Source organism: Cotesia typhae, unplaced genomic scaffold (assembly GCF_013202065.1).
Source record: "Cotesia typhae breed Kobodo isofemale line unplaced genomic scaffold, CoteBio_Ctyphae contig_123, whole genome shotgun sequence".
Classification (NCBI taxonomy): domain Eukaryota; kingdom Metazoa; phylum Arthropoda; class Insecta; order Hymenoptera; family Braconidae; genus Cotesia; species Cotesia typhae.
The window spans coordinates 2,512,362-2,535,851 of NW_027423715.1; the positions used below are offsets into that span (position 1 = coordinate 2,512,362).

The window sequence follows — 23,490 nt, forward strand, 5'->3', positions numbered from 1 at the left end:
TAATAAATTTTTAGCAATGTTTAAAATTTAATTTCCTCTCTTAAATAATTTTCATAAAAATAATAAAAATTTATAAAATAAAAACATTTAATTAACTCAAAAAAATCATGAAGGGTGTGTCAATAAAAGAGGCGTAACAAAACCAGTTTGCGCAATGTCCCGTGAACGTCAACGCAATTCAACATTTATCCCTGTGCACGTATATATACATATTTGGGTGAGAAGTGAGGGTGAAATCAATTTTCCTTATCGCAACACACCAGCCGCACCATATTAATCCCATCACAAGTGTTTGTTTATCGGCAATCGCTCTATTTTTAACAGTTTAAAATTTTTATTTAATTTTAAAATATCAAACTTGCGCAATTAATCAAAAACTTATTTTTAATTTTTATTAATAATATTTAACACTTAAATATACTTTATTTAAAGATAAAAATTTATTGAAAATTTAATTACAAGAACTAAAAAATTTATTTATTTATTATAACAAGTGTTATTTCCAGTAATTGTTAAAGCTCAACTGAGGAGTGTTTCTCATTGATAAGGGATGCTCCGCCCTTGAATCTTCACCAGAGAAGCAAGAGCAGCTTCATATTAACTCTGCAGGACCAATACATACATTCACAAAAACTTTATTGTGTTAGTAAAAATAATACCAACAAAAAGCTTACACAACTTTGCGGGTAAAATGTGTTTGTATCGACCCCTTGTACACATATATTTATAAGTTTGTTCCTTGATTTGGGGGTAAGCGTTACCAGCGCGAATATTATGGATTAAACGAAACCGATTCACCTCACGGGTATTAATTTAACACAAAAGTGTTATCTTAAATATTTAAAAACGAAAATAACTTCTTAATATAATAAAAGTCGCTTAGATTAACGAATAAAGAATTAAGAGTTAAGGAATCACAAGTTTACTCGACTTTTGTCTCAGTGATAGCCGTGACGTTTAATAAAACTCTAGTTTTTTTACTTTTATTCCTTATTCTTATTCTTTTATAAAAGTTTTCAACAATTAACTTTTTTAACACAGCTTACACAGTCTTGCAGGTACATTATTATTCTTATTATAATTATTTACAGTCGCTTTTTATCACGCGCGTTTGAGGTATCAATAACAATTAAAATACTGATTTATAGTCTTTAGTTTAGACTCCCCTCATATTTTTTTGCAATACAAAAATTTTTAATTAATTTAATTTTATTACAAATAATTCAATTAAGAGAATCAAGGATTTTTTTATAAATTATATTTTTGCTCCAAGATATTTAATTAAATTCTATAAAAAATTTTTAATTCTTCCTAGCAAATAAAATTGATTAATAATTATATTAAAAAATTTTTTTTTAAATCAATATAAAAATATTTATCTTAATAAATTAATGCAGCTCCGTAAAAATGGCTTTCGAACCTAACAATTAAAAAGCTGCCATATTTGCTAGTTATAATTTAATTTAAAAAGACAGAAAGGTAAATTTTTCCTTTTTTTATTAATTTTTTATGTGAATTTCTTCTGCAACAAGCCAATTTATAAATAAATCCTTAATTTTTTTAATTAACCCAACTATATACATCATAAACGAAAAACATAATGACATTCTAATTAGCAAATTGTCTAACTCAATTTTAGAGAATCTTCAATTTCTCCAAAAAATTTATTATCACTTTAAAAAACAATTTAATATTTATTAGAGGCATAATATTTTGTTTTTTATCATTTAAATAATTTATAATTGAACTATTGCTACATAAAAATGTTTAAAAACCACCCTCTAAAAAATAAGAAGCAATACTAATTGTTAATTAGACCGTCGATAGCCCTCTTCTGTTAATGAGCACTAAAAATCAATGAAATGCAAATAACAGAATAAGTAATGGGACAGTAATAATACAAAGAAGATAAACGGCGGTTCTCGGCTCACATTGAGACACTACAACATATTCTTCGTTCCACTGCGAGTCATTGTTCGTGACCGGCAGTTCCAAAACAGTTCGCTCCCAACTGAAGAAATTGAACGGCAATGAGCACTCCTTCGTGGAATTTTTGCACTCAAAAATCGGCTGGGAAGTATTGTAGACCGTCTTCAGCAAGTCGAACTGTATGCGAATGTAATTAGGCTGTATTTCGTTCTCAGAACTGAAGACAAAGAAGTAATAGCCGTCAATCGGCACCCGATAAGTAACAGCATTGGGCATAGATGCCGCTGAGTGTTGGTTCTCGTACTTCGGCGAGCACAGATGGTGCGGCGTCAACGGTAAATTCAAAATCAGTCCCTTGCAATCGAGAAGCCGCTCCTCGGAGCTACTAAAAGAGCTCCAGAACTCCGAATTACTGCGATCGTTTAGCGTAGATTCATTAACGGAACCGCGATCTTCGGCGATTCCGTCGGGGTTAAGGTCTTCTTCTTCTACCGCAGCGTCCTCGTCGTCTTCCACGGTGGTTCCCAAAGCTTCTTGCAGAGGACTCGAGAGGAACAGTTGGCGCTTCAGTCGCTTCTTTTCCGCGGGAAGAATTGTAGAATTTTGAATTACATTGTGCAGCACTTTCGTCCAATCGTGAGTTTCATTCTTTGCCTTGTCTAAAGTCGTTATTAATTTGTTTATTACTCTTCTTCCGCGAGTTCCTAGAGAGTTTATCTTCTGAAGAATATCTTTAAACACTTCCGCAGAAGTTTGCTCCAAATTTTCGTCCGCTTTCACTTGATTTATTTCTTCTTTTTCAGTAAAATCATTTTTTTTAGATTCCGGAGTAGTTTTTTCATTTTCAATTATTGTCTGCTCGGTTTTTTGCTCCAGAGCCTTTAATTGCTCGGAAATCCACGAGTAATTGTCAAAAGTAGTCGGCGGCCGGTCAATATTTACACTGTCTTTAAAAACACCCTCGTAATGATGATGAGGATTAGACTTTTGCATGTTTTTCGTCTCCAGAGTTTTCGCAAAAAGATTTTTCAAAATTTCCCGCATTGCTGGAGCGTCCAGCTCGTGACTATTGTACTGATTAGCAAGATTTGTTCTGCTGAACCCGGTATTCTTCTGATGATGGAATCGAACACCCGGCTGGACTCGCTTCATATTTTTTGGAAGATTACTTGGATTGTCCTGATACAAGTTGCGCGAAAAAAAATTTATGACAATAAATTATTATGCTAAAAATTAACGACACTGTTAAGTTGAAATTAATTAATTAAACTAGAGAATAAATATAGTTATAAAGTAATTTACAATGTAGATTAAAGATTAGAGCTAGTCTCACCTTTTTCAACTGCGATAAGCCGGTACCATTTAAGATTCCTCGTTCCTCGGCTATCTCTAGTAATTCTTCTAACTCCTCACTACTATCGTCACCGATAAATGCACACTCGTGTAAATGTTTATGGCCACGGATTATTGTTAATGACGCTCCGGGCCATCTGACGAAATTATCATAGATCAAGAATTTTTATAGTTTAATAGTGATTATAATTATTATTTTATTGCTGAGGAAATTTTTTTTTACAGTTATACTTAAAAATTAAAATTATGAACGAATTAACTAATATAAAAAATTATGTACATTGAAAATTTTAAATGTAATTAAACTTAATAACAGTTTTTGTGAGAAAAATTTATTTTTTTAATTTAAAACTCTGGTACAAATAAAATTAACGATGAAAAATAATTTTAATAATAGAAAAATAATCACCATTTTTTATTCAAATAATAACAATAATAAATTTTTTTTTAATTTTTAATTATTATTATTGGTCTGATTATTTTTCAAAACCATAATAATAATAATAATATGATCTTTTTATTTTTATTTCCCTTCGGTCTTAAATACTTAAGCCTTAACTTTCTAAGTACGAGTTAGTATAGCGCTTATGCGACACCTAGCGGAAATTCCATGCAATTAAAAATAAAAAAATCTTTCATTATTATTATTTTTGGTTTGAATTTTTTTAAAAATAAAAATAATAATAATAATAATAATAATAATAATAATAATAAGAAGAAGAAGAAGAAGAAAAAAAATATATCTAAAAATACCTTACACAAGTAGAAACAGTAACACTGCTCCCACGTAAAAGATAAAATCCCCAGTATTCTTTCATATCATCTTCCAACACCAAGTGTCTCGTCATAGAAACTGGAATCGCGTCAACTTTAATCTTGGGTTCACCATTAATCAAATATGCATTAAACGTTGCATTAACTTTAACCACTTGTCTCTATTTAAAATAAAATAGATAATAAAGGATACTTATCGCATAATTAACACTTTCCGATAAGTGTCTTAAATTAATTTAAAAACAACTGATAACAATAAAGATACTTTACGATATGATAATAATAAAAAATAAAAAAAATAAAAAAAAACACAATAACAAAATTTCCGCATACCTGACACCAAGTAGTCGAAACACGTGCATCGATCAGCCGTTGATCCGAAGCCGCCAACGGGTACAATTGTTCCGAATAGACGCGATAGCGCAGATAAACCGGGCCCGCGACCAAAGCCGCGGGTAAAATAATGCCCAGAATACACAAACGCGCAAGTTTCAAGGGACCGCGACACTCTGTTTTCTTCGGGTCCCAATCACGCGGTCTCGTCTCTTCATCTGGATTAAAAAATTCATTAAATTATTAATAAGTCAGTTTATAATTATAAATATTTATTATTTATTTATTTATTCATTTTTTCTTGATAATATCTGATAAAAGATTCAAGCTTAAACGTCTGCGATTAAACAAGATTGCAAATAGTGGAAAATTACCTACCATTTAAATTCCTATGAATAATTTATAAATTTTTATTTAATTTACATTTTTCAATTAAATTAAATTGTAAAAAAGAAGAAATAAAAAAAATTTTTTTTATTTCTTCTTTTTTATATAATTAAGTAAAATTAATTAAAAATATTTTTTTGAATGTCAAGTATTATCTTATCAAATTGTATTCAATTTATAATAATAATTATTATTATTTTATTAATAATAACAATAATAATAATAATAATAATAAATTTGATAATTAAAAAATTAATAGTTTAAAATAACTTTTTAATTTTAAATCACTTGCAATAATTAAAAAAAATTATTTACCGTAAATATCCAATTTAAGTGGAATTGTTGACATTATTTTTATCACTTACACTTAAACAATTAACACCACAATGATTAAAATAAAAATAATATTAAATTAAAATGCGCAACAAACTTTTAACAAAGAAGCTTATAAATATAAATAATAATAATAATAATTATATAACAAACTGCGTTATTAATTTTAATTGAGTTTTTGGCTGCAGGCCGAGAAGCAACAAGTAAGACTTAATACAATAAAATAAAGTGTCATTAGAATAAAAATGAGCGATATGAATCGATATGACTCAACAATATGATAAAGTAATAAATTATTTAAGAAAAATAAATGTCAGTAGAGAAATTTATTTTTTTTTTTTTTTTAACAATTTTAAGTTGCTTTGAATTTAAAATAAATACAAATGTAATCCGCAACATTCGCTGTCAACGTACTGATACTGACTGGGATTTAATACGCTACTATCTTTAATTTAATTTGTTTGATGTCTCTTTATATATATCGGCACCTTATCAATTTACTATGTGTATCATAGGATCTTAAGACTCTGGCTATTATTGTTATTATTAGTACTGTACATTTTATTTGTTAAATAATTTATCTCAATTATAACTTTATTGTATTATTTAACTCGCTTTGAATCTGGAGTACTACACCACCGAATTGAATTATTAGTTTTAATTTCGAGTTACAATGACCGGATAATTTTATTTTTTCTTCCGGGGTTCTACGAAATTTTATTTATAATTTTAGTTTCTTTTTTTATTCTCAAATTAAAATTTTTATATTTAAATATATATATATATTTTTTTTTGGATTAATCATAATTATTTTTCAAACTGAAAAAAAAAAATTTTTTTCTGAACATCTAAAATTTTTTTTCATCATTCATGCGTGTACGTTATTATAGTTTTTTTTTTTTTTTATACTTTTGCCATTTGACTATACTGCCTTGGAGTTGAAATTAAATAATAAAAAAATTTATACAAATAAAATCAAATATAAATTTGTTAAAAAAAATTAAAATGGTTGAGACCCCACTTGTAAATATTTACCAATTTTTTTTTTAATTTATAAAAATTATAAACTAAATTTTTTTACAGTTTTCTTTTAAATCAAAGCTAATTAAAAGTAAAAAAAATGATTATATAAAAATTTACAATTACAGTGCAACCTGGTGATTTATTTCTTCTTTCATAAAACAAAAAATTCATTTCTGTTTAAAAAAAATTTTTTTTTAAATATAATCACTCAAAAAAAAAAGTTTACTTAAATAAAAAAAATCATTCAGTTAAAATTTAATTAACTGGAAATATGTACAAATATACAAGCGAAGAATGTACCTAAAAATATAATTATTTCCCTCAAATAATAATTATATTCTATAATGATGCCGGCTACCCTGCCCTTTTTTCTTCTCTGAAGTTTCTCCTCTCCTTCGTTTATTCAACGGATTTCGAGGGTCGTAAATTTCAAACCAGTCATCATTTTTAGTATTAGCATCTTTGGCAAGTGTCGGATTATTATCTTCACAGACTAACGAACGCTGCATCCAGGATTCATCATCATCATCTTCATCATCCTCATCTTTAACATCTTTATTTTTCGTAGTACCACCATCGGAAGTTGATTCCTTGAAGTCTTGTAACTTACTCTTGAATTTATTCAACATCTGCATAGTAAAACTGTCCCTTGATTCTCCTTTCAGCGGAATTTTCTCCACGGCTTCTCTGTATTTAGGAATTTCCACAAACTCTTCAATAAGTTTGCCTTTTTTAGCCTTCTTTTGTTCCTCAGCCAGCTTCTGTTGTTCCTTAATCTCCTTATCTTTCTTTTCACGCTGCACATCGCGTTTCAACCCTCTTATTTCTTTTTTAATAGCTTCTCTATTTAATGTAAGGACAACTCTAATTAATATTTAACTTTCACCTAATTATTATAAAATAAAATAAACAAAAAAAATACATACGCTTGTTTTTTTCGCTCATCATCGCGCTCTTTTCCTATGTAATATTCTTCTTCACTAGAGTCTTCTTTAGCTTCTTCATAATTAACCTCTTTTTTACTCTTAACCTTTTTTTTCTCTTCTCCTTTTGTCTTCAACTTGTCCATAACTCTTTTTTTCACTTCTCTAAAATTAAAAATAAAAATGATAATAATAATAATAATAATAATAATAATCAATTAAAAAAGTCTAAATAAATTAAAAATAGATTTTTTATTAAAATACTAACTCAGCTTTTTCTTTAGCTTTACTGCGCTCTTCTTCATTCAACTCATCTCCACTTTCCCAGTCACTGCTGCGGTCTTCTTTCCTTTTTTTACTCGGTGGTCCCACTGGTTCCACCGTAACAGCGGAGCTCAATTTAGGGTCATCTAGATTGTCGTGAGCGGATTTACTTTTCCCACTGAATTGTTTATTTAAAACAGTAAACTCCTCGTCATCTTCTTCAGCTTCTTCTCCAAATGATAATAACTTAAAATTCCTTACGAAAAAAAAAAAAAAAAAAAAAAAAAACAATCTTATTAATTATAAATTTGAATGAATAAAATTAAAAAAAAAAAAATTATTAACACTTACTTGACACCAGAAGTTTTAGGTTTAATTTCTTTGACTTTTTCTTCTTTTTTCTTCAAATCTCGCGGCTGAATATCTTTGAACGGATTTAATAATACCTCGGTTTTTATTATTTTTTGGGGGTACAATGGTCTGTCGTCCTGTAAAATTAAATAAATAAAAATATAAAAATTAATATTAAATTTTTTTAATAAAAAAATTTTTAAGGTGTCAGCTAATTTATTTTTGATTTAATAATAAATAAATATGCCTACATTATCAACTTCAGCATCCTCCAATTTCAAAATATTATAAATTGTTTCTCCCGCAATTTTTCCAAATATTGTATGCTTATTTTGTAACTCTGGTGTTGCTGCCAGTGTGATAAAAAACTGAGAACCATTGTCATCTTTGCCGGCGTTGGCCATTGCGACCAAACCACGCCGACAAAACCGCAATCTTGTATGGAATTCATCCTAGAAAATTAAATTAACAGTTAAATTATAGTAAAAAAAAATTGACAATGTTTTTTTTTTTTTTTTTTTTTTTTTTTAAATTAATTTTTCATAAATATAAAACAAAAATACCTTAAATGGATGACCATAAATACTTTCTCCACCCTCTCCTGTACCAGTTGGATCACCTCCTTGGACAATAAAACCCTTTACAAGTCGATGAAATATTGTGTTGTCATAGTAACCTTCCATGCACAATTGGATAAAATTTCTACAAGCTTTAGGGGCTTCTTTAGTCCATAGTTCAATGTCAACATCTCCAACGCTTGCTTTTAATAATACCTGAAATAAAAGAATAAAATATGAACATTGAGTTTTATGTGAAAATTAATGATTATTGACCAAATAAAATTATTGCAGAAATCAATACTCACTTTGCCAGTAGAAGGAGGCTCTTGGATGTAAATATTACTCATTTTTTATAATAATATTTTATAGCTAAAAAATTTAACACAAAAAATACAAAAGTTTAATTGTTTAGACGTTTTTTAGGTTAGTTAGATTATTTATTTAATTGTCGGTAATTGTTAAAGTAGAGCTAGAGTGTGTATTGACCGGGCAGAAAGTAGATGGCGCGCTCAGTAAATTCATGAGAATCAATTTAGCAGATAATAATTATTTTAACAACACTGAAGAAGTTGACAGACATTAAAAATTTTTTAGAATTTTGGAGCAATTAAATTATTAAAAAAAAAAATTAATTAAAAAATTCCACGTGTGAAATTTAATAAAAATTGTAAGTGAAAAATTTTTAAAGCATTTTTTTATTGTAATTGATTTGTTAAAAAAAATTTTTTAACGTTCAAAAATGTTTTATTTTTTTAATCAATTAAATTACAAGTAAAAAAATTGTAGGTATAAATTTTTAAAATGTTTGACGTATAAAATTTTTTTCATAAGAAAATAATTACTAACTTTGTTTTTCAGCGTAATGGCCGCCAAAAGTAACGAGTTCTCCAGTTTCACATCAAGTAAACCGAGAAATCTTCACCTGACACCTGTACCTTCACTGAGTCTTATTGAAGAAACTAATATCGCTAAAAAATACATCCTCAAGCGAAGGCAAAAGAAAAAAGTCGAGAAAAAAAATGTCAAGTACCAGCAGGAAGCTGTTTTCAAACCAAAATTGCCCACTTCTTTTTACATCTCAAAACTCCGAGACTGGGCTGAAGAAATTCCCATCAGCGGACTATCAAGTAGCTGGGAATTAAATATTCTAGCTTTGATTTCAATCAGGTACCGCAAACGTTACTCTCAAAAATTAAAATTACTTTTGAAGGAGATCAAGGAAATGTATTTCAAAGACATGCAAACATTTGCAATAGAATCAATCGTAAAAAACCCAACAAGCGCTTCAGAAGTCAACGACTATCAAAACGCTGATGAACGAAGGCGAGTACTGTTCAGAAAAAATCGTGAATCTCTTATAAAAATTTATTTTCTGTCTCACAATTTAATGAAACATGTTATTTCAACAGCTCGGTCGACATTGTTGCCGATAATTGTTAATTTAGCGGAGTATCGCAGCCTCGGATTACTACAAGTCACTGATTTTAGCGATTTAGTGACAAAGAGCATCAAAAATGGAACGTCAAAAATAAGACACGAGTATTACAATGAAATAATGAGATCGGTCTCCAATCAAAAGACATTAAAGAGCATTTCAGTTAAAAAAGTTCCTCAATTTATGAGATGCATTACTAATCTGTTTGTTCAACAAGTTTTGTATACCATGATGCAAACTATCGAACATATAATCAAAACAATTAAAGACACTCGTCGTTGTCCTCAAATAAATTTTGAGCTCATCTGCAAAGACGGACGTTTGCTAATAGATCCTTCGATTGAAAAAATCCGACGTATTTATCATCAAATTATAACTGACATAGAAAATATCGCACGAAATTTGCTTCCGTTTAAATGCAGAGTTAATTTTGATCCCGAGCAAGATGTTATTGATGTCAAAGTTCCCAAATGGTTCATCAAAAAGTCTCATGAAGAACTAGACGCTGTAATTATTGAAATTTTCAAACCACTAAATGAATTCTTTGACCGAGTTAATAATGAGTTCAGTTTTATCTGTTCTAGAAAAACAAAAGCGAGGATTATAGAATTGGTGTCTCAAGACAATGATTTTGAGTTTTATTGCGACAAAGTTAAAGTATTCAATGAGTACTTGCTGAAATCCAATGCGATGAACTCGTATATTCACTATGAAACCGGACGGCTTAGCCAGCTGAAAGCCAAAGAAACTTTGAAGGAAATAATAATGGAGATTAATGGAATTTTGGTCAACAAATTGGTGTCCTACCATTGGGAATTTAACTCTTTAATCTGCAGAGAGTTTGAAATCCTTAAAAGGAACGCCTTGGATGTGCCTAACAATACAAAAGCGTTGTTTGAATTGACCGAAAATATGGGAATTGCGGCTAAAGTTACTGTAGAAAAATTGGAAGAAAAAATCTGCGAGTCTGTTAAAATGCTGAGTGCTCTTTTGCAGATTACCAATTTGAGCGAAGAGCACATCGAGCTGAACAAGACAACTATAAATTGGTTGTCGCTGATAGAAGCTATTTTTAACCAAAGTAACACTCTTTGCGAAGCGATGAAGAGCGAGTTGGAAGATGAGCTGCAAAAGAAGATAAATAGCCTGAATTTTCAAGTCGACAATATTCTTCCGGATTTTGTTATTCTGGATGACATGGACGACGCGAAAAGAGTTCATGAGTACATTGAGTACTTGGATGTCTTGGTGAGGAAGATAAAAAATATTGATGAAAAAAATTTGGCGATAAACAATGAAGAAAAGTTATTCAAGTTTCCAGAAACGGCCTTTCCAAAAGTCGATGAAGTCAAGGATATCATCCTGCCGTTTTACTCGTTGATCCAGATGATCAACCAGTGGAGGCGACACAACTCTGTGTGGATGGATGGACCTCTCGAGTATGTAAATGCAGAAGAGGTCAGCAAGATAACATTTTACTACTTTGAACAATTCACGGAATTAAACAAGTCAATGAAAACGAAAATCAAACAGGACATGACTTCCAATAAGCCTTTCAGATTTTCGGGAGTAATTGACGATCCTGATCCGATGCAGCAACCAGCGCCGCTTAAGTTGTGTTTCCAAGCACTGGATCATGTGAAAGATTTTAAACAGTACGTGCCTTTGGTTAATTGCATGTGCAATCCTGCCCTAGCTCGAAGACACTGGACAGAAATGTCTTCTATTTACGGCGAAGACTTTACTCCGAATGCCGGAACTACTTTGAGGAAGATTATAGCCCTGGATTTGATGAAGGACATTGATAAGTATGAGGTAATTAGTATCAGTGCAAATAAAGAGCTGTCTTTGCAGAAACAGTTGGAAAAAATGTCCAGCGAGTGGGATTGCATCAGTTTTGTAATTGAGAGTGACGGAAAGAATAGATTGATTTTTGTCAACTATCAGGAGATCCAGATCCTACTCGAGGACCACTTGGTTACGATCCAGGAGATGAAGGGATCTTATTTTGTGAAACCAATTATGGAAGCTGTGGTGAATTTTTACCACGCGTTGACTCAAGTCCGAGCTATTATAGAAAAATGGAATGAACTTCAGGAAGAATGTTTCTTCCTTTCGCCGGTTTTTGTTAATAAGCAGGATAGCGAACTTTTGAAAGCTGATTTGTTTGCTGAAGTTTGCGAGACACTTGACACGATAAAATGCAATATTTTGAGAGATCCTTCTTTTAGAAATATTGGAAAGTCTACGGAATACTATGAAGCGTTGACAGAAGCGGAAGATAAAATTGAAATTGTTAATAAAGCAATTTGTACTTATTTGAACAATGAGAGGTTGATTTTTCCGAGATTTTTCTTTCTGTCTAACAATGAAATTACGGAGATACTCTTCAATAAGAACGGCGTTGAAAGAATAAAATTACTGCTGCAGAAATGTTTCCAGGGAGTGAAAGACGTCCGATTGAACAGAAGCAAGGATATTACATCGATTTTTAGCGATCACGGAGAAGAACTAGCTTTAAAGGATAAAATTTCGTATGTTAAAAATTCTAAACACTGGTTGCAGTCTATCGAATCACAAACAACTAATTCAGTACGTGAAGAAATAGTAAAAAATTTATTTCCGATTGATATGATGGCTCTAACTAAATTCACGTCGCCTTTAATAATTACTGAATGTCTCGCGGAATTATTCTGGACTTCCAGAGTTCAGGATTGCTTTGGCGACTTTTCTTCTTCAAAATTAAAAAAAGTTTTTGAAGAACAGAAAGATGTGATAATAAATTCCATCGCTAGTTTGAAGACTCTAGCGCAAAGGAAGCAAAGATTCATTCTGATGTCATTAATCACAGTCTTCTGTCATCAAAAGGAAGTTATCCAGCAATTGATTGACACAAAAACGGTTCGAGAAAGCGATTTCTATTGGATTGTACAAATGAGATTCTACTGGTTAGAAAACATCCAAGTAAAAATGGTGAATGCTTCAAAACAATACGGATACGAATTTTCCAGCTCTGAATGTCCGATTGTCAACACTGCGCTTACTGACAGATGCTACCGCACCATTTTCGAGGCAGATCATCACCACTTTTTTGGAGCACTGGTTGGTCCAGCAGCTACTGGAAAAATCCAGACAATAAAGAAATTAGCTCGTGCTCTGGGGACCCAATTTTACTTGATAAACTGCACAAGAGAGCTTACTTATTCAAGCTTTTCAAAAGTATTCAAAGGAATGCTTGCATGTGGAGCATGGGTGTGTTTTAAAGACATTAATATCACAGATTCGTCTATTTTATCTCCTGTAATGCAGCAGATGCATTCAATATCTCAACTCATATCTTCTGGAGCAGAAATAGTTTCTTTTGAAGGAACTTCATTGTCTTTGCGAGCAGGATTTTTGACAGTCACAATGAATCACGGACAATGTTTATCGTCACAAAATTTGCCGGACAATTTCAAAGTTATCTTCAGAACTGTGACCTTCAATCGATTGGATATCGATAAAATATGTGAAATAAATTTATTCGCAGCAGGATTCGACGATGCGAAGAGTCTGGTTACCAAAATACAGAGAATTTTAACTCTCTGCATGGATCAATTGTCTCCTGGAAGATGCTACGACTTTAGACACAGATTAATTAACGCGATTGTAAAAACAGCAATTGGTTTGAAATTTGAATTTCTTGAAGAAAAAGAAGATTTTTTGATACTCAGATCGCTGATAGACGTCGTTTTACCGATGCTGATAGAAGAAGATATCCCAATTTTCCAAGGATTTCTTCAAGACATATTTCCAGACGGATTACCGCCTCCAAACTACGGGCCTTTGCTCGAAGCTCTTAATCAAGTCGCTTCAGAAGAAAGCCTCCAAGTTTACGAAGTGTTTCAGCTCAAAGTAATCCAGCTTCTTGAAATGATGTACATGAGACACGCTTTTATAATTGTTGGTGAGTCTCTCGGTGGCAAAACCACAATTCTTCATTCTTTGGCAAAGTCTCTGTCGGTTCTGAAAAGCCAAAACCACAAAATTGGAGCTGATGTGATTATCAATTCAATAAACCAGAATTCTATGACTCTAGAGAGCCTTTTTGGGGCTTTTGATCCCGAAACTATGAAGTGGAACGATGGAATCAGTACATCGCTTCTCCGAGATTACGCAAAAGACGAAGAATTGATGAGAAAATGGCTCATATTCGACGGACCAGTCAATTCCGCGTGGATGGAGCATTTGAACACTCTTCTAGACGAGAACAAAAAGCTTCTGCTTCCTTCCGGAGAAACAATCCAACTAACTAGAGCTACTTCTGTGATTTTCGAAACTGACACCCTGGAAGAAGCTTCTCCGGGGATTTTATCGCGCTGTGGAATAATTTACGTGGAGCCTCAGTCAGTTGGCTGGAAGCCGTACGCAAATTCCTGGCTCTTGCATCAAAACTTCTCCAGCAATCACAGCTCTTTTTTGACAAGCTTGTTCAACTGGTCGCTGGATGCCTTTCTAGACTTTGCGTACCAATCTTGCAAGCTGATTATCAACGTCAGTAGAAGCCACATTGTGATATCGACGTTGAAATTAATAGGCATGTACCTCAAAGACGCCCTAGATTCTTCAGAAGACAAAGAAAAAGACCACTTTGGAATTTGGTCTCAAGTTGCTTTGATCCTCGCCTTAGTTTGGACCATCGGAAGCTGCCTGTCTGCAGACTCTCAAGCGACTTTCAACGAATTCTGCGTGTCTATGTGGACTAACGAATTGCATCCTCGTCCGGATCAAATAAAGCAATTCGAAATCTCGTTGCCCTCCGAAGGGATGATTCAGGACAACACTTATATATTCAAGGGCACTGGGCTCTGGAAAACTTGGACGGATATTTTAAAAGGCGAAAATAGCAACATTGAAACCTGTGGCTTTGGATTCACAGTTGTTCCAACGGTTGATATTGTCAAACATATCAGTATGTTTGTCAATCACATCAAACATCGGATTCCTTTCATTGTAAATGGAAGCCAGTCGATCGGAAAAACATCCTGCATCAAGATATTGCTGAAGAACAAGCTACCCAACAAAGAATATCTAACAAATGCCTTCAATTTTCCGTTGACAATAACAGCCCAATCTGCTCAAAAAATATTTCTTCTGAAGATGAACAAAATCAAGGAAGGACAATACGCACCGCCGGGAAATAAACTTTGCATTAATTTTGTCGACGATTTAGATGTAGTCGTCGGAGAAAATTACTTGGGACATTCATTGCTGGATTTGATAAGGCAGTACATTGATTATGGGTATTGGTACAGCTTGCAAAAGCCTGAAAAAGTGTTTGTCAGTAAAATAATGTTTCTTGGTGCTCTAACTCTTAGAACTGAACGTCAAAAATTGTGCTCAAGATTTTTAAAGCACTTCAATCTGTACACAATGCGTTCTCCAAACAAAGACAATATTTTTCGGATATTCACAAACACCTTGCTGTACAATTTAAAAAACAATCAGTTTTCTTCAGACGTTATTGGAAGCGTCAATAGTATGATTAATGCTACTATATACGTGTATAATAATTTAATAGAACGGAAATTTACTCCAAAGGATCCAGTGTGTCAATTCAATCTGCGAGATATCGCAAAAGTAGTCAGCGGATGCAGTCTAATTCACAAAGAGTCTGCGGAGACAAAGATAACTTTGATCAGATTGTGGGTTCACGAGTCTCTTCGGATTTTCGGGGATCGTATTACTGGTGAAGAAGACAGCGACTGGCTCTTTATCAAGATCAAAGAAGCAGTCAAAGCTAACTTCAAAGACACTTTTGAGTCAGTTTTTGACCACTTGCCCAAACAAAACGACAAACTGACTCGGAAGAGCTTCAAGAGTCTGATATTCGCCAATTTTATGGACGCGGACAAGGAGCCTTTGAACAGGCGCTACGAAGAAATCACGTCAAAAGACGCATTGAAGAACAAGATAGTATTCTATCTGAATGAATTCAATCAAAAGTTTGATAAAAAATTGGATCTTTTAATTCTTTCAGATGTCTTGGAGCATTTAGTGAGAGTTTGTCGAGTTCTGGCTACCCCTGGAGGACACTTATTGATGCTTTGCACCGGAGGTTCCGGGAGGAAATCTCTAACTCAATTGGCAGCTTTTATGGAGAAGCATAGCTTCAGCGAGCTAACTGTTAATCCTTATTACAGCTTAGAAAAATGGCGCGACGATCTAAAGAAAGTTTTAAAAAATTGTGGAGGTTGTGGAAGAGATTCTACATACTTTATAGTCGGCAGATTTGTCCAGAACAAGTATCTAGAAGACATCAGCAGCCTGATGACCACTGGAGAGATTCCAGGCTTGATTTCCGCGGAAGAAAGGCAGAGTATCATTGAAATCGCTCGGTTACCTGCCCAAAAAGGCGACCGGAATCTCGAAATAGCGACTACGGAGGTAATGGACTATTTTTTCAATCAATGTCGCGAAAAATTGCACTTTATTTTGTATTACAGCACGACTGATAAAAATTTACGCCAGCAATTGAAATCTTTTCCTAACTTGTTGAACTGCTGCTTTGTGGATTGTTTCATGCCCTGGCCGCAGGATGCATTTGTCCAATTGGGACACGCGTTTATTGAAGACTTGAAAATCGACGGCAGTGTCAAGGAAAAAATAATTACTGCGAGCAAGTACTTGTACGATGAATCAAAAAAGATTAGCATCAAGTACCGCGATGAATTGGGAAGGATGACTCATGTAAGTCCATCGGGATTCATCCATATGATGAAGCTCTATGCTAAGCTGATGGCCGAAAAACAACGAGAACTGAAGGAGTCAAAGGAGCGATATTTGGGAGGCTTGAAGAAGCTCCAATTGGCGGCTCAGGAAGTCACTCAAATGAAAGCCAATCTGACTGTTCTCAGGCCACAATTAGAATGGTCAGCGCGTCAGACCGAAGAAACGATGCTGGAAATAGAAACTGAAAATAACAGTGTCGAGAATGCAACCATTCAAGTTAAGAGGGACGAAGAAATAGCCAATAAAGCTGCCAAAATTGCTGCTTCGTTGAAATCCGAGTGTGAAGCTGATTTAGCGGTGGCTATTCCGATTCTAGAAGACGCAATTGCCGCTTTGAATACTTTGAAACCGACGGATATAACTTTGGTCAAGGCTATGAAGAATCCTCCGGATACTGTGAAACTCGTGATGGCTGCTGTTTGTGTAATGCTAGGAGTCCCGGCTGAACGAGTGATTGATCCTGTAACTGGAAGAAAATCTATGGACTTTTGGGGACCCAGCAAGCGAGTTCTAGGTGACATGAATTTCCTACAAAACTTGAAGGACTACGACAAAGACAACATACCTCCCTCCTTGATGCAGGTCGTAAAGAAGACTTACATGATTGACAAAAGCTTCATGCCTCATATTGTCGCGAAAGCTTCTAGCGCTGCTGAGGGTCTTTGCAAGTGGGTGCGCGCGATGGTGTCTTACGATGAAGTTGCAAAAGTAGTAGCGCCTAAAAAAGAGAAGCTTGCAACTGCCGAGAAGGAATGCAACGAAGCGTCGGAATTTTTGAAGAAAAAACGGAAAACTTTGGCAGCTTTGAATGACAAATTGACGGCGTTGAATGAAAGTCTTCAAGACACTTTGGCGAAGAAGTTGGAGTTGGAAAAAGAGGTTGAAATTTGCGAACAGAAACTTGAGAAGGCTGAGGCTTTAATTCAAAGTTTGGGAGGTGAGAAAAGCAAGTGGATGGCCACTGCTGATCGTCTCAAGATGGCTTTTGATAATTTGCCAGGTGACTTGCTTTTGTCGTGTGGAATCATTGCTTATCTTGCTCCTTATCATCCTGCTTATCGAGATGATGCTGTTCGTAGATGGAAAAGTTACATTGAGAGCTTGAAAATTTTTTGTTCCCCAGAATTTGATTTTATTGCAGTCGCAGAGTCCGAAATTACCGTCAACACTTGGAATTTTTACAGGCTGCCGAAAAACCGCTTTTCGATCGAAAACGCAGTTGTATCTAAAAATTCTTTACGGTCTTGTTTGTTCATCGATCCGCAGAACCAAGCCAATTCCTGGATCAGAAAAATGGAGCAGAAAAACAATCTCAAAGTTCTAAAATTAGTTAACACTGAATTTTTGGTCGAAGTTCAGAAAAGCATCCAATTAGGCCAGCCAGTACTTTTGGAAAACATCGAAGAAGATTTTATCGATTACCTCGAGTGCATTTTGTCGGAGAAAATTTACAAAATTGACGAGCAACTGCACCAAGAAATCAACAACGAAAGCATCGAATACAATCCTAATTTCCGACTGTACTTAACAACCAGGCTTCACAATCCCAACTTTGATCCCTATGTCTTTCGTAAAACCACTGTAATAAATTTTTTACTGCCCGATGACACCCTTCAGGACCGTCTTTTGGACATAGTAATTTCCCGAGAACGGCCCGAGCTTCAGGAAAAGTTCAATCTTTTATTGATCCAAAGTGCTTCTAACAAAAAAGTCCTCAAGGAAGAAGAAGAAAACATTCTAAGAACTCTTTCAACTTCTAGCGTGAACATCATCGAAGACGAAGCGGCGATAAAAATTTTAGACGCCTCCAAAAATTTGTCTGTTCAAATTCGCGAGAATGAAGAAACTGTTTTGACTGCTAAAAATGAAATAGATATTTTTAGGACGAATTATTATAAATTTACTTACTATTGCGCGACTTTGTACAATACGCTGTCAATTCTTCCGAATCTAAACTGCATGTATCGATTTTCTCTCAATTGGTTCACACAGTTGTTTATTAAGTCAATAGCCAGTTCAAACAGAAGCGTTGTTCTTGAAAAACGAATCGAGTATTTAAAAGCTTCTTTCACAAAAACTCTTCATTTCAGTGTTGTAAGCGCGCTTTTTCAAAAACATAAATTAATTTACTCTTTTTTACTTTCTTTAAAGATTCTGGAAGATAACCAGCAAGTATCTAAAGAAGAACTGCAGTTTTTTATGACCGGAATTGTGAAGCCTGATTTGGATCAGGAAAATAAATTTTCTTGGCTGCCGAAAAATGCGTGGGAAGAAATAGTAAAACTATCAACCACTTTTGAACTCTTTAAACTTCTTCCAATAGATATTCAAGAAAATCAGTCATCTTGGAAGACTTTTTATGACTCAAGAAATCCTGAAAATAATTTCTTGCCTTTTCCTTGGGAAAATAAGTGTTCGCAGTTCCAAAAATTGATTATTTTAAAAATTCTACGGCCAAACAAAACTGTGATCAAAATATCGCAGTTTATTTCTGAAGTAGGAAAAGGACTTTTAGTAACACAACCCTCGATAAATTTATTCGAGTCATACTCACAGTCGAATTATTTAATTCCGCTGATATTTATCCTGCCAACTTACTTGGAACCGTCGAATCTGATCAAAGAATTCGGGACTAAGCACGGATTCTCTTCAAAATTAACCACAGTGTCTTTAGGCGCGGATCCGGGCCTAAATCAGATAGAGGAACAGATAACAAAAGCTCAGAAGAACGGAGGGTGGATTTTTTTGCAGAACTGCCACTTAGCGCTCGACTGGATGCCGAAGTTTGAGAAAATACGAGGTAATTTAGACACCAGTAACACTGATTTAGAGTTCAGATTGTGGATGTCAAGCAATTCGACTCAAAAATTTCCAATAGAAATTCTTCAAGACGCTGTAAAGATTATTTACGATGCTCCGGTGAATTTGAAGCAAGCTCTTGCTGATTCTTACAATTCTGATCCGTTGAACACGGATTTCTTCAATGGTTGTCCTGGAAAGGACAAAGCATTTGCTAAGTTGATCTACTCGCTTTCGTTCTTTCACGCTGTGCTTAGAGAACGTAATTTATTCGGCTTGCAAGGCTGGAACGTCAATTATGACTTTAATCATTACGACCTTGCGATTTCGATTAGACAGCTGCAAGCTTTTTTGAACAACAATCATTGTGTGCCCTTTGAAGCGCTCAAGTATGTGATTTGTAAATGTAACTACGGAGGTAAAATTGTCGATCCTGTTGACAAACGATACCTCGTCACGATATTCGATGAATTTTGCAATGATAATGTCGTAAATTTGAGCAATTACTCATTTTTTGAGGAATACATTGTTCCAAATCGCTGCGAGTATTCTGATTTTGTTAAACACATTGATAAGTTGTGTTATTACACGCCTTCAGAGGTTTTTGGAGTGGATGTTAATGCAGAAATAAAGAGAAATTCTTTGATTGTCTGCGAGTTTTTTGATTCTATTTTACAATTAAGTGAACGGATTGACGATGAACAAGCAGAGGAAGATGTCATTGAAAGGATTAGAGAAGAAATTCCAGAAGAAATAAATTTTAAAGCAAAGAAGAAATGCGAAGATCCCTTAAATGCGATTTTTAAAGAAGAAATTATGATTTTTAATAAAATAATTGAACGCATTAAAATTTCGTTGTTAAAAAATAATTGTTGGAAGGACTTGAGCAATAATAGGGTTCCTTGCACGTGGATTTATTTTAATAATCCTGAAAATTGTAAAAAGTCATTGCCACGATTTTTAAAAAATCTCAAAAAAAGGCGGGAATTTTTTAAAAAATTTACAGAAGGAAATTTTAATGTAACTTGGCTTGGCGCTTTTTATTATCCAAGAAGATATATTTCTGCGGTGCAGTTAATGTTTGCGAGGAAATTGAAAGTTTCTTTTGACCGAATAGATTTTAATGTGGAAATTTTATCGGAAATTTTTTCAACTTCTAATGAAAGTTTGTACCTGAGGGACTTGTATTTATCAGGAGGTCGCTGGGATTTTAATAACGAGAAATTGGCTGACAGTTATCCGAAACAATTATTAGATTGTATAAAAATTATGAAGTTGAAACCGAGGATTAAAAATGAAGAAATAATAAATTTGGATACTTTTACCGAGTACGACTGTCCGATTTATAAATCCACTGTCGAACGCAGTTTGCTCGGCTGTGATGATAACTTAGCAAACTATATAATGAATATAAAACTGCGGAGTGATTTAATTAGTAATTACTGGGTTAAAAATGGAACAGCAATTTTTTGTTTGACAGAATAAATCCTTTTTTTACCGGAAAAAAGTTTGCGCAAATTTATTTTTTAATTGAATTATATGTCAATTAATTACTTCTTAAATTCTCTCCTGGAATCTGATATTGCTTGATTAATTTTTTAAAAATTCAAAAACATCAATTTTTTTTTTTTTGCTTAAAAAATTGATTTATTTATTATAAAAAAAAAAAAAATATTTTATGAAAATTAATTTTGCAGATATTTAACTATTTTTTTAACAAATAAATTTGTTCCAAAAAATTATTTTTAAAAAATTGCATTTGTAGTTTTTTAAAATTTTTAAATATCAATATTTTTTGCCATAATTTATTTGTTACAAAAAATCTTAAAATTATCAACTATCGGCTAAGTCAAGTTTCATATAAATTTAAATTATCGCTAACTTCGTCAGATGTCCCTGATATTTCTACCTTCTATATTTAAAACGTGACATCAAAGCTTACAGACCATTTTTTAATTTTAACAAATAAATTTGTTCCAAAAAATAATTTTAAAAAAATTGAATTTTTAACTTTTTAAAATTTGTTAATTTTTCTGTTATAATTAATTTGTTAAAAAAATTATTAAATACCGTCTAAATAAATTGTCATGTTTTAAATCTGCAAAACAAGTATGTACAAATTATTATTTTTATAAATATATTAAAAGCACTAATTACTCTTATTTTATTTACTAACAGATTTTATTTTTTTTTTTTGACAGGTGTAAAAAAAAAAAATAATGACCCAAAGTGTCGCTTGGTCACTGGTGAGTACTTTGATAAAAAATAACCTCAAAACCGGCACTTGTAGATTTATAAATCTCTACAATACAACAAATGTCAGATGTTCACGTGAGCCGGATTTAATTAAAAAAATCAATTTAAAATTACCTGGAAAAATATCAGCTGGTACCAGGAAGACAAATTTTGAAAATGAGGAAAAAAAGCCTGAAATTAGTGTATCCCATGCTAGAGCAGCATTGGCGTTGGTGAAAACTCTTGACGTCACGAGAGACAATGCTCTGAGTGTTGTCAGTAAACACGAACCTTTTGAAAAATTATCCACGGTGACAATTGTCAGGAATTACTGTGTTCTTCGTGATGCTGATGTTGACAAGTCCACGTTGAGAGTGCATATGTACGCGTTAGCAAATACTACCAGAAATTTGAGGACTAAAATAAATTATATCAATGACATGAAGCTGGAAATAAATGCGGCTATTCCATTATTGCAATTGCCGATGGATAAATTAAAAAAAATGAAAATTGATACTGAACGTGACAGAGCTGTCGTTCCGAATTTTAATAACAGGGTTGAATATTTGGCTAGTAATTTTAAAGTATGTTTATTTTTATTTATTATCTACGACTTTTAGTATCATTATTTTTTTTTTTTTTTTTTTTTTTTTTTTTAGTATTTCTTTATTTTTTATTTTATTTAATAAATTAACTAGCAACCTTGCAGTCACTTAATAATATAGATTTTAGCAAAAAAAAAAAAATTACATTTTTAGAAATTTTAAAAATTACAAATGCAATTTTTTTAAACTTAGTTTTTTTTTTTTTTTTTTTTTTTTAAATAAAAAACTTGTCAAGTGTCTGCTAATTTTAGTGTATAATTATTATGTTTTTTTTTTTTTGCAGTGTAGTTTAGATGAAATGTGTTCAATTTTAATAAAGAATCAATTTATGCTGCCAATCAGGATGGAGAGACTTAAAAAAATCACTGAACTTTTAATTGGTAATTATTAATTTTATTAAAAAAAAAAATTTTTTTTTGTTTTTAATTATCTAATGATTTAATTTTTTACAGCTGAAGGAATGCCTGGAGAAAATATAAAGAATGATTTACATATTTATAAATTTAGTTTAGAAAAAATAAAAGAACGAATAGATAGAGCCAAAGAGGTCGGAATTGAATCTTTGAAACCTTGGATCATACGTTGTCCACCTGAATCATTTGATAAGTACGTCGTTGATATTTTATATTATTGATCATTTTAAAGATTATTAATTTTTTTTTTATTTTTATTCTTTCATAGTATTGAAGAAAAAAAAATTAACAAAATGAATTTACTAAGTCCACACGGAAAATTGGAAAATTATATAAGTTCATTCTTCAATTGTGATCAAGATCTAGTTGAGGGTCTTATCAAGCGTGATCCTAGTTTATTAAAAACTAATGTTAAAAATTTAAGTAAAGTATTGAGTTTTTTACATAGCAAAGGATATTTATTTGAAGAAATATTTCGCCAGCCACGTGTACTTCATCGGAGTGAAAAAACGCTCAGAGATAGATACGATAAATGGTTTGAGTGTTATGCTGTTCATCCGCCAATAAAGGTACTTGTTTCACCGACGCACACCGCGCAAATTTGTTTAAAAGAAACAAATAAAATTACATAAATAATTTAATTTTTATAAATTATATATTGTAATTTGTTGATTTTTATTTTTAATTAGGTTTATTATCTCAAGGATAAATTGTAAAGTTTATATTTATGTAAAATAAAATAACATAGTTATTATCCAAAAAAAATTATTCAATAAAATCATCAAAAATAATGAAATTTAAATTTAAATAAAATTTTTTATTTTTTTGTAATCATTTTTTCAGTAAAAAAAAATCATTAAGGTAAATATATTTTAAAATTAAAATATTAATTGATTAACAATTTTAAAATAATTTTTGAATATTAGCGCGTTAGTAAAATTGAACGCATGCGCACAAGTCCAAGAAAGTTACTTGTGATTTCCAGAAAAATCTGTTGACGCA

The 23,490-nt window shown here is 32.3% G+C and overlaps 5 protein-coding genes across 5 annotated transcripts; 3 read left to right on the forward strand and 2 right to left on the reverse strand.

Moving 5' to 3' along the window:
• Positions 1 to 1,711: 1,711 nt before the first annotated feature.
• On the reverse strand, positions 1,712 to 5,286 carry LOC141536786 (uncharacterized). Its single transcript, XM_074257524.1, has 5 exons — positions 5,092 to 5,286; positions 4,390 to 4,607; positions 4,036 to 4,217; positions 3,263 to 3,419; positions 1,712 to 3,108 (listed from the first exon to the last, which is right to left on the reverse strand). Exons 1-5 carry the CDS (start codon positions 5,123 to 5,125, stop codon positions 1,855 to 1,857), a joined length of 1,845 nt encoding a protein of 614 aa, XP_074113625.1. The 5' UTR covers positions 5,126 to 5,286; the 3' UTR covers positions 1,712 to 1,854.
• Positions 5,287 to 5,422: 136 nt separating this feature from the next.
• Positions 5,423 to 8,675, reverse strand: LOC141536816 (spliceosome-associated protein CWC27 homolog). The gene is made up of 7 exons (XM_074257568.1): positions 8,536 to 8,675; positions 8,234 to 8,443; positions 7,922 to 8,122; positions 7,671 to 7,807; positions 7,324 to 7,575; positions 7,059 to 7,220; positions 5,423 to 6,975 (listed from the first exon to the last, which is right to left on the reverse strand). The coding sequence occupies exons 1-7, from the start codon at positions 8,575 to 8,577 to the stop codon at positions 6,465 to 6,467; spliced, it is 1,515 nt and encodes a 504-aa protein (XP_074113669.1). The 5' UTR covers positions 8,578 to 8,675; the 3' UTR covers positions 5,423 to 6,464.
• Positions 8,676 to 9,092: 417 nt separating this feature from the next.
• Positions 9,093 to 10,347, forward strand: LOC141535728 (uncharacterized). Its single transcript, XM_074255829.1, has 2 exons — positions 9,093 to 10,172; positions 10,250 to 10,347. The coding sequence occupies exons 1-2, from the start codon at positions 9,093 to 9,095 to the stop codon at positions 10,292 to 10,294; spliced, it is 1,125 nt and encodes a 374-aa protein (XP_074111930.1). The 3' UTR covers positions 10,295 to 10,347.
• Positions 10,287 to 20,837, forward strand: LOC141535738 (dynein axonemal heavy chain 7). The gene is made up of 2 exons (XM_074255839.1): positions 10,287 to 11,397; positions 13,462 to 20,837. The coding sequence occupies exons 1-2, from the start codon at positions 10,356 to 10,358 to the stop codon at positions 20,718 to 20,720; spliced, it is 8,301 nt and encodes a 2,766-aa protein (XP_074111940.1). The 5' UTR covers positions 10,287 to 10,355; the 3' UTR covers positions 20,721 to 20,837.
• A 315-nt stretch (positions 20,838 to 21,152) lies between these two features.
• LOC141534733 (transcription termination factor, mitochondrial-like) lies at positions 21,153 to 23,290 on the forward strand. The gene is made up of 5 exons (XM_074254276.1): positions 21,153 to 21,344; positions 21,437 to 22,054; positions 22,359 to 22,455; positions 22,528 to 22,681; positions 22,757 to 23,290. Exons 2-5 carry the CDS (start codon positions 21,455 to 21,457, stop codon positions 23,118 to 23,120), a joined length of 1,215 nt encoding a protein of 404 aa, XP_074110377.1. The 5' UTR covers positions 21,153 to 21,344; positions 21,437 to 21,454; the 3' UTR covers positions 23,121 to 23,290.
• Positions 23,291 to 23,490: the final 200 nt, after the last annotated feature.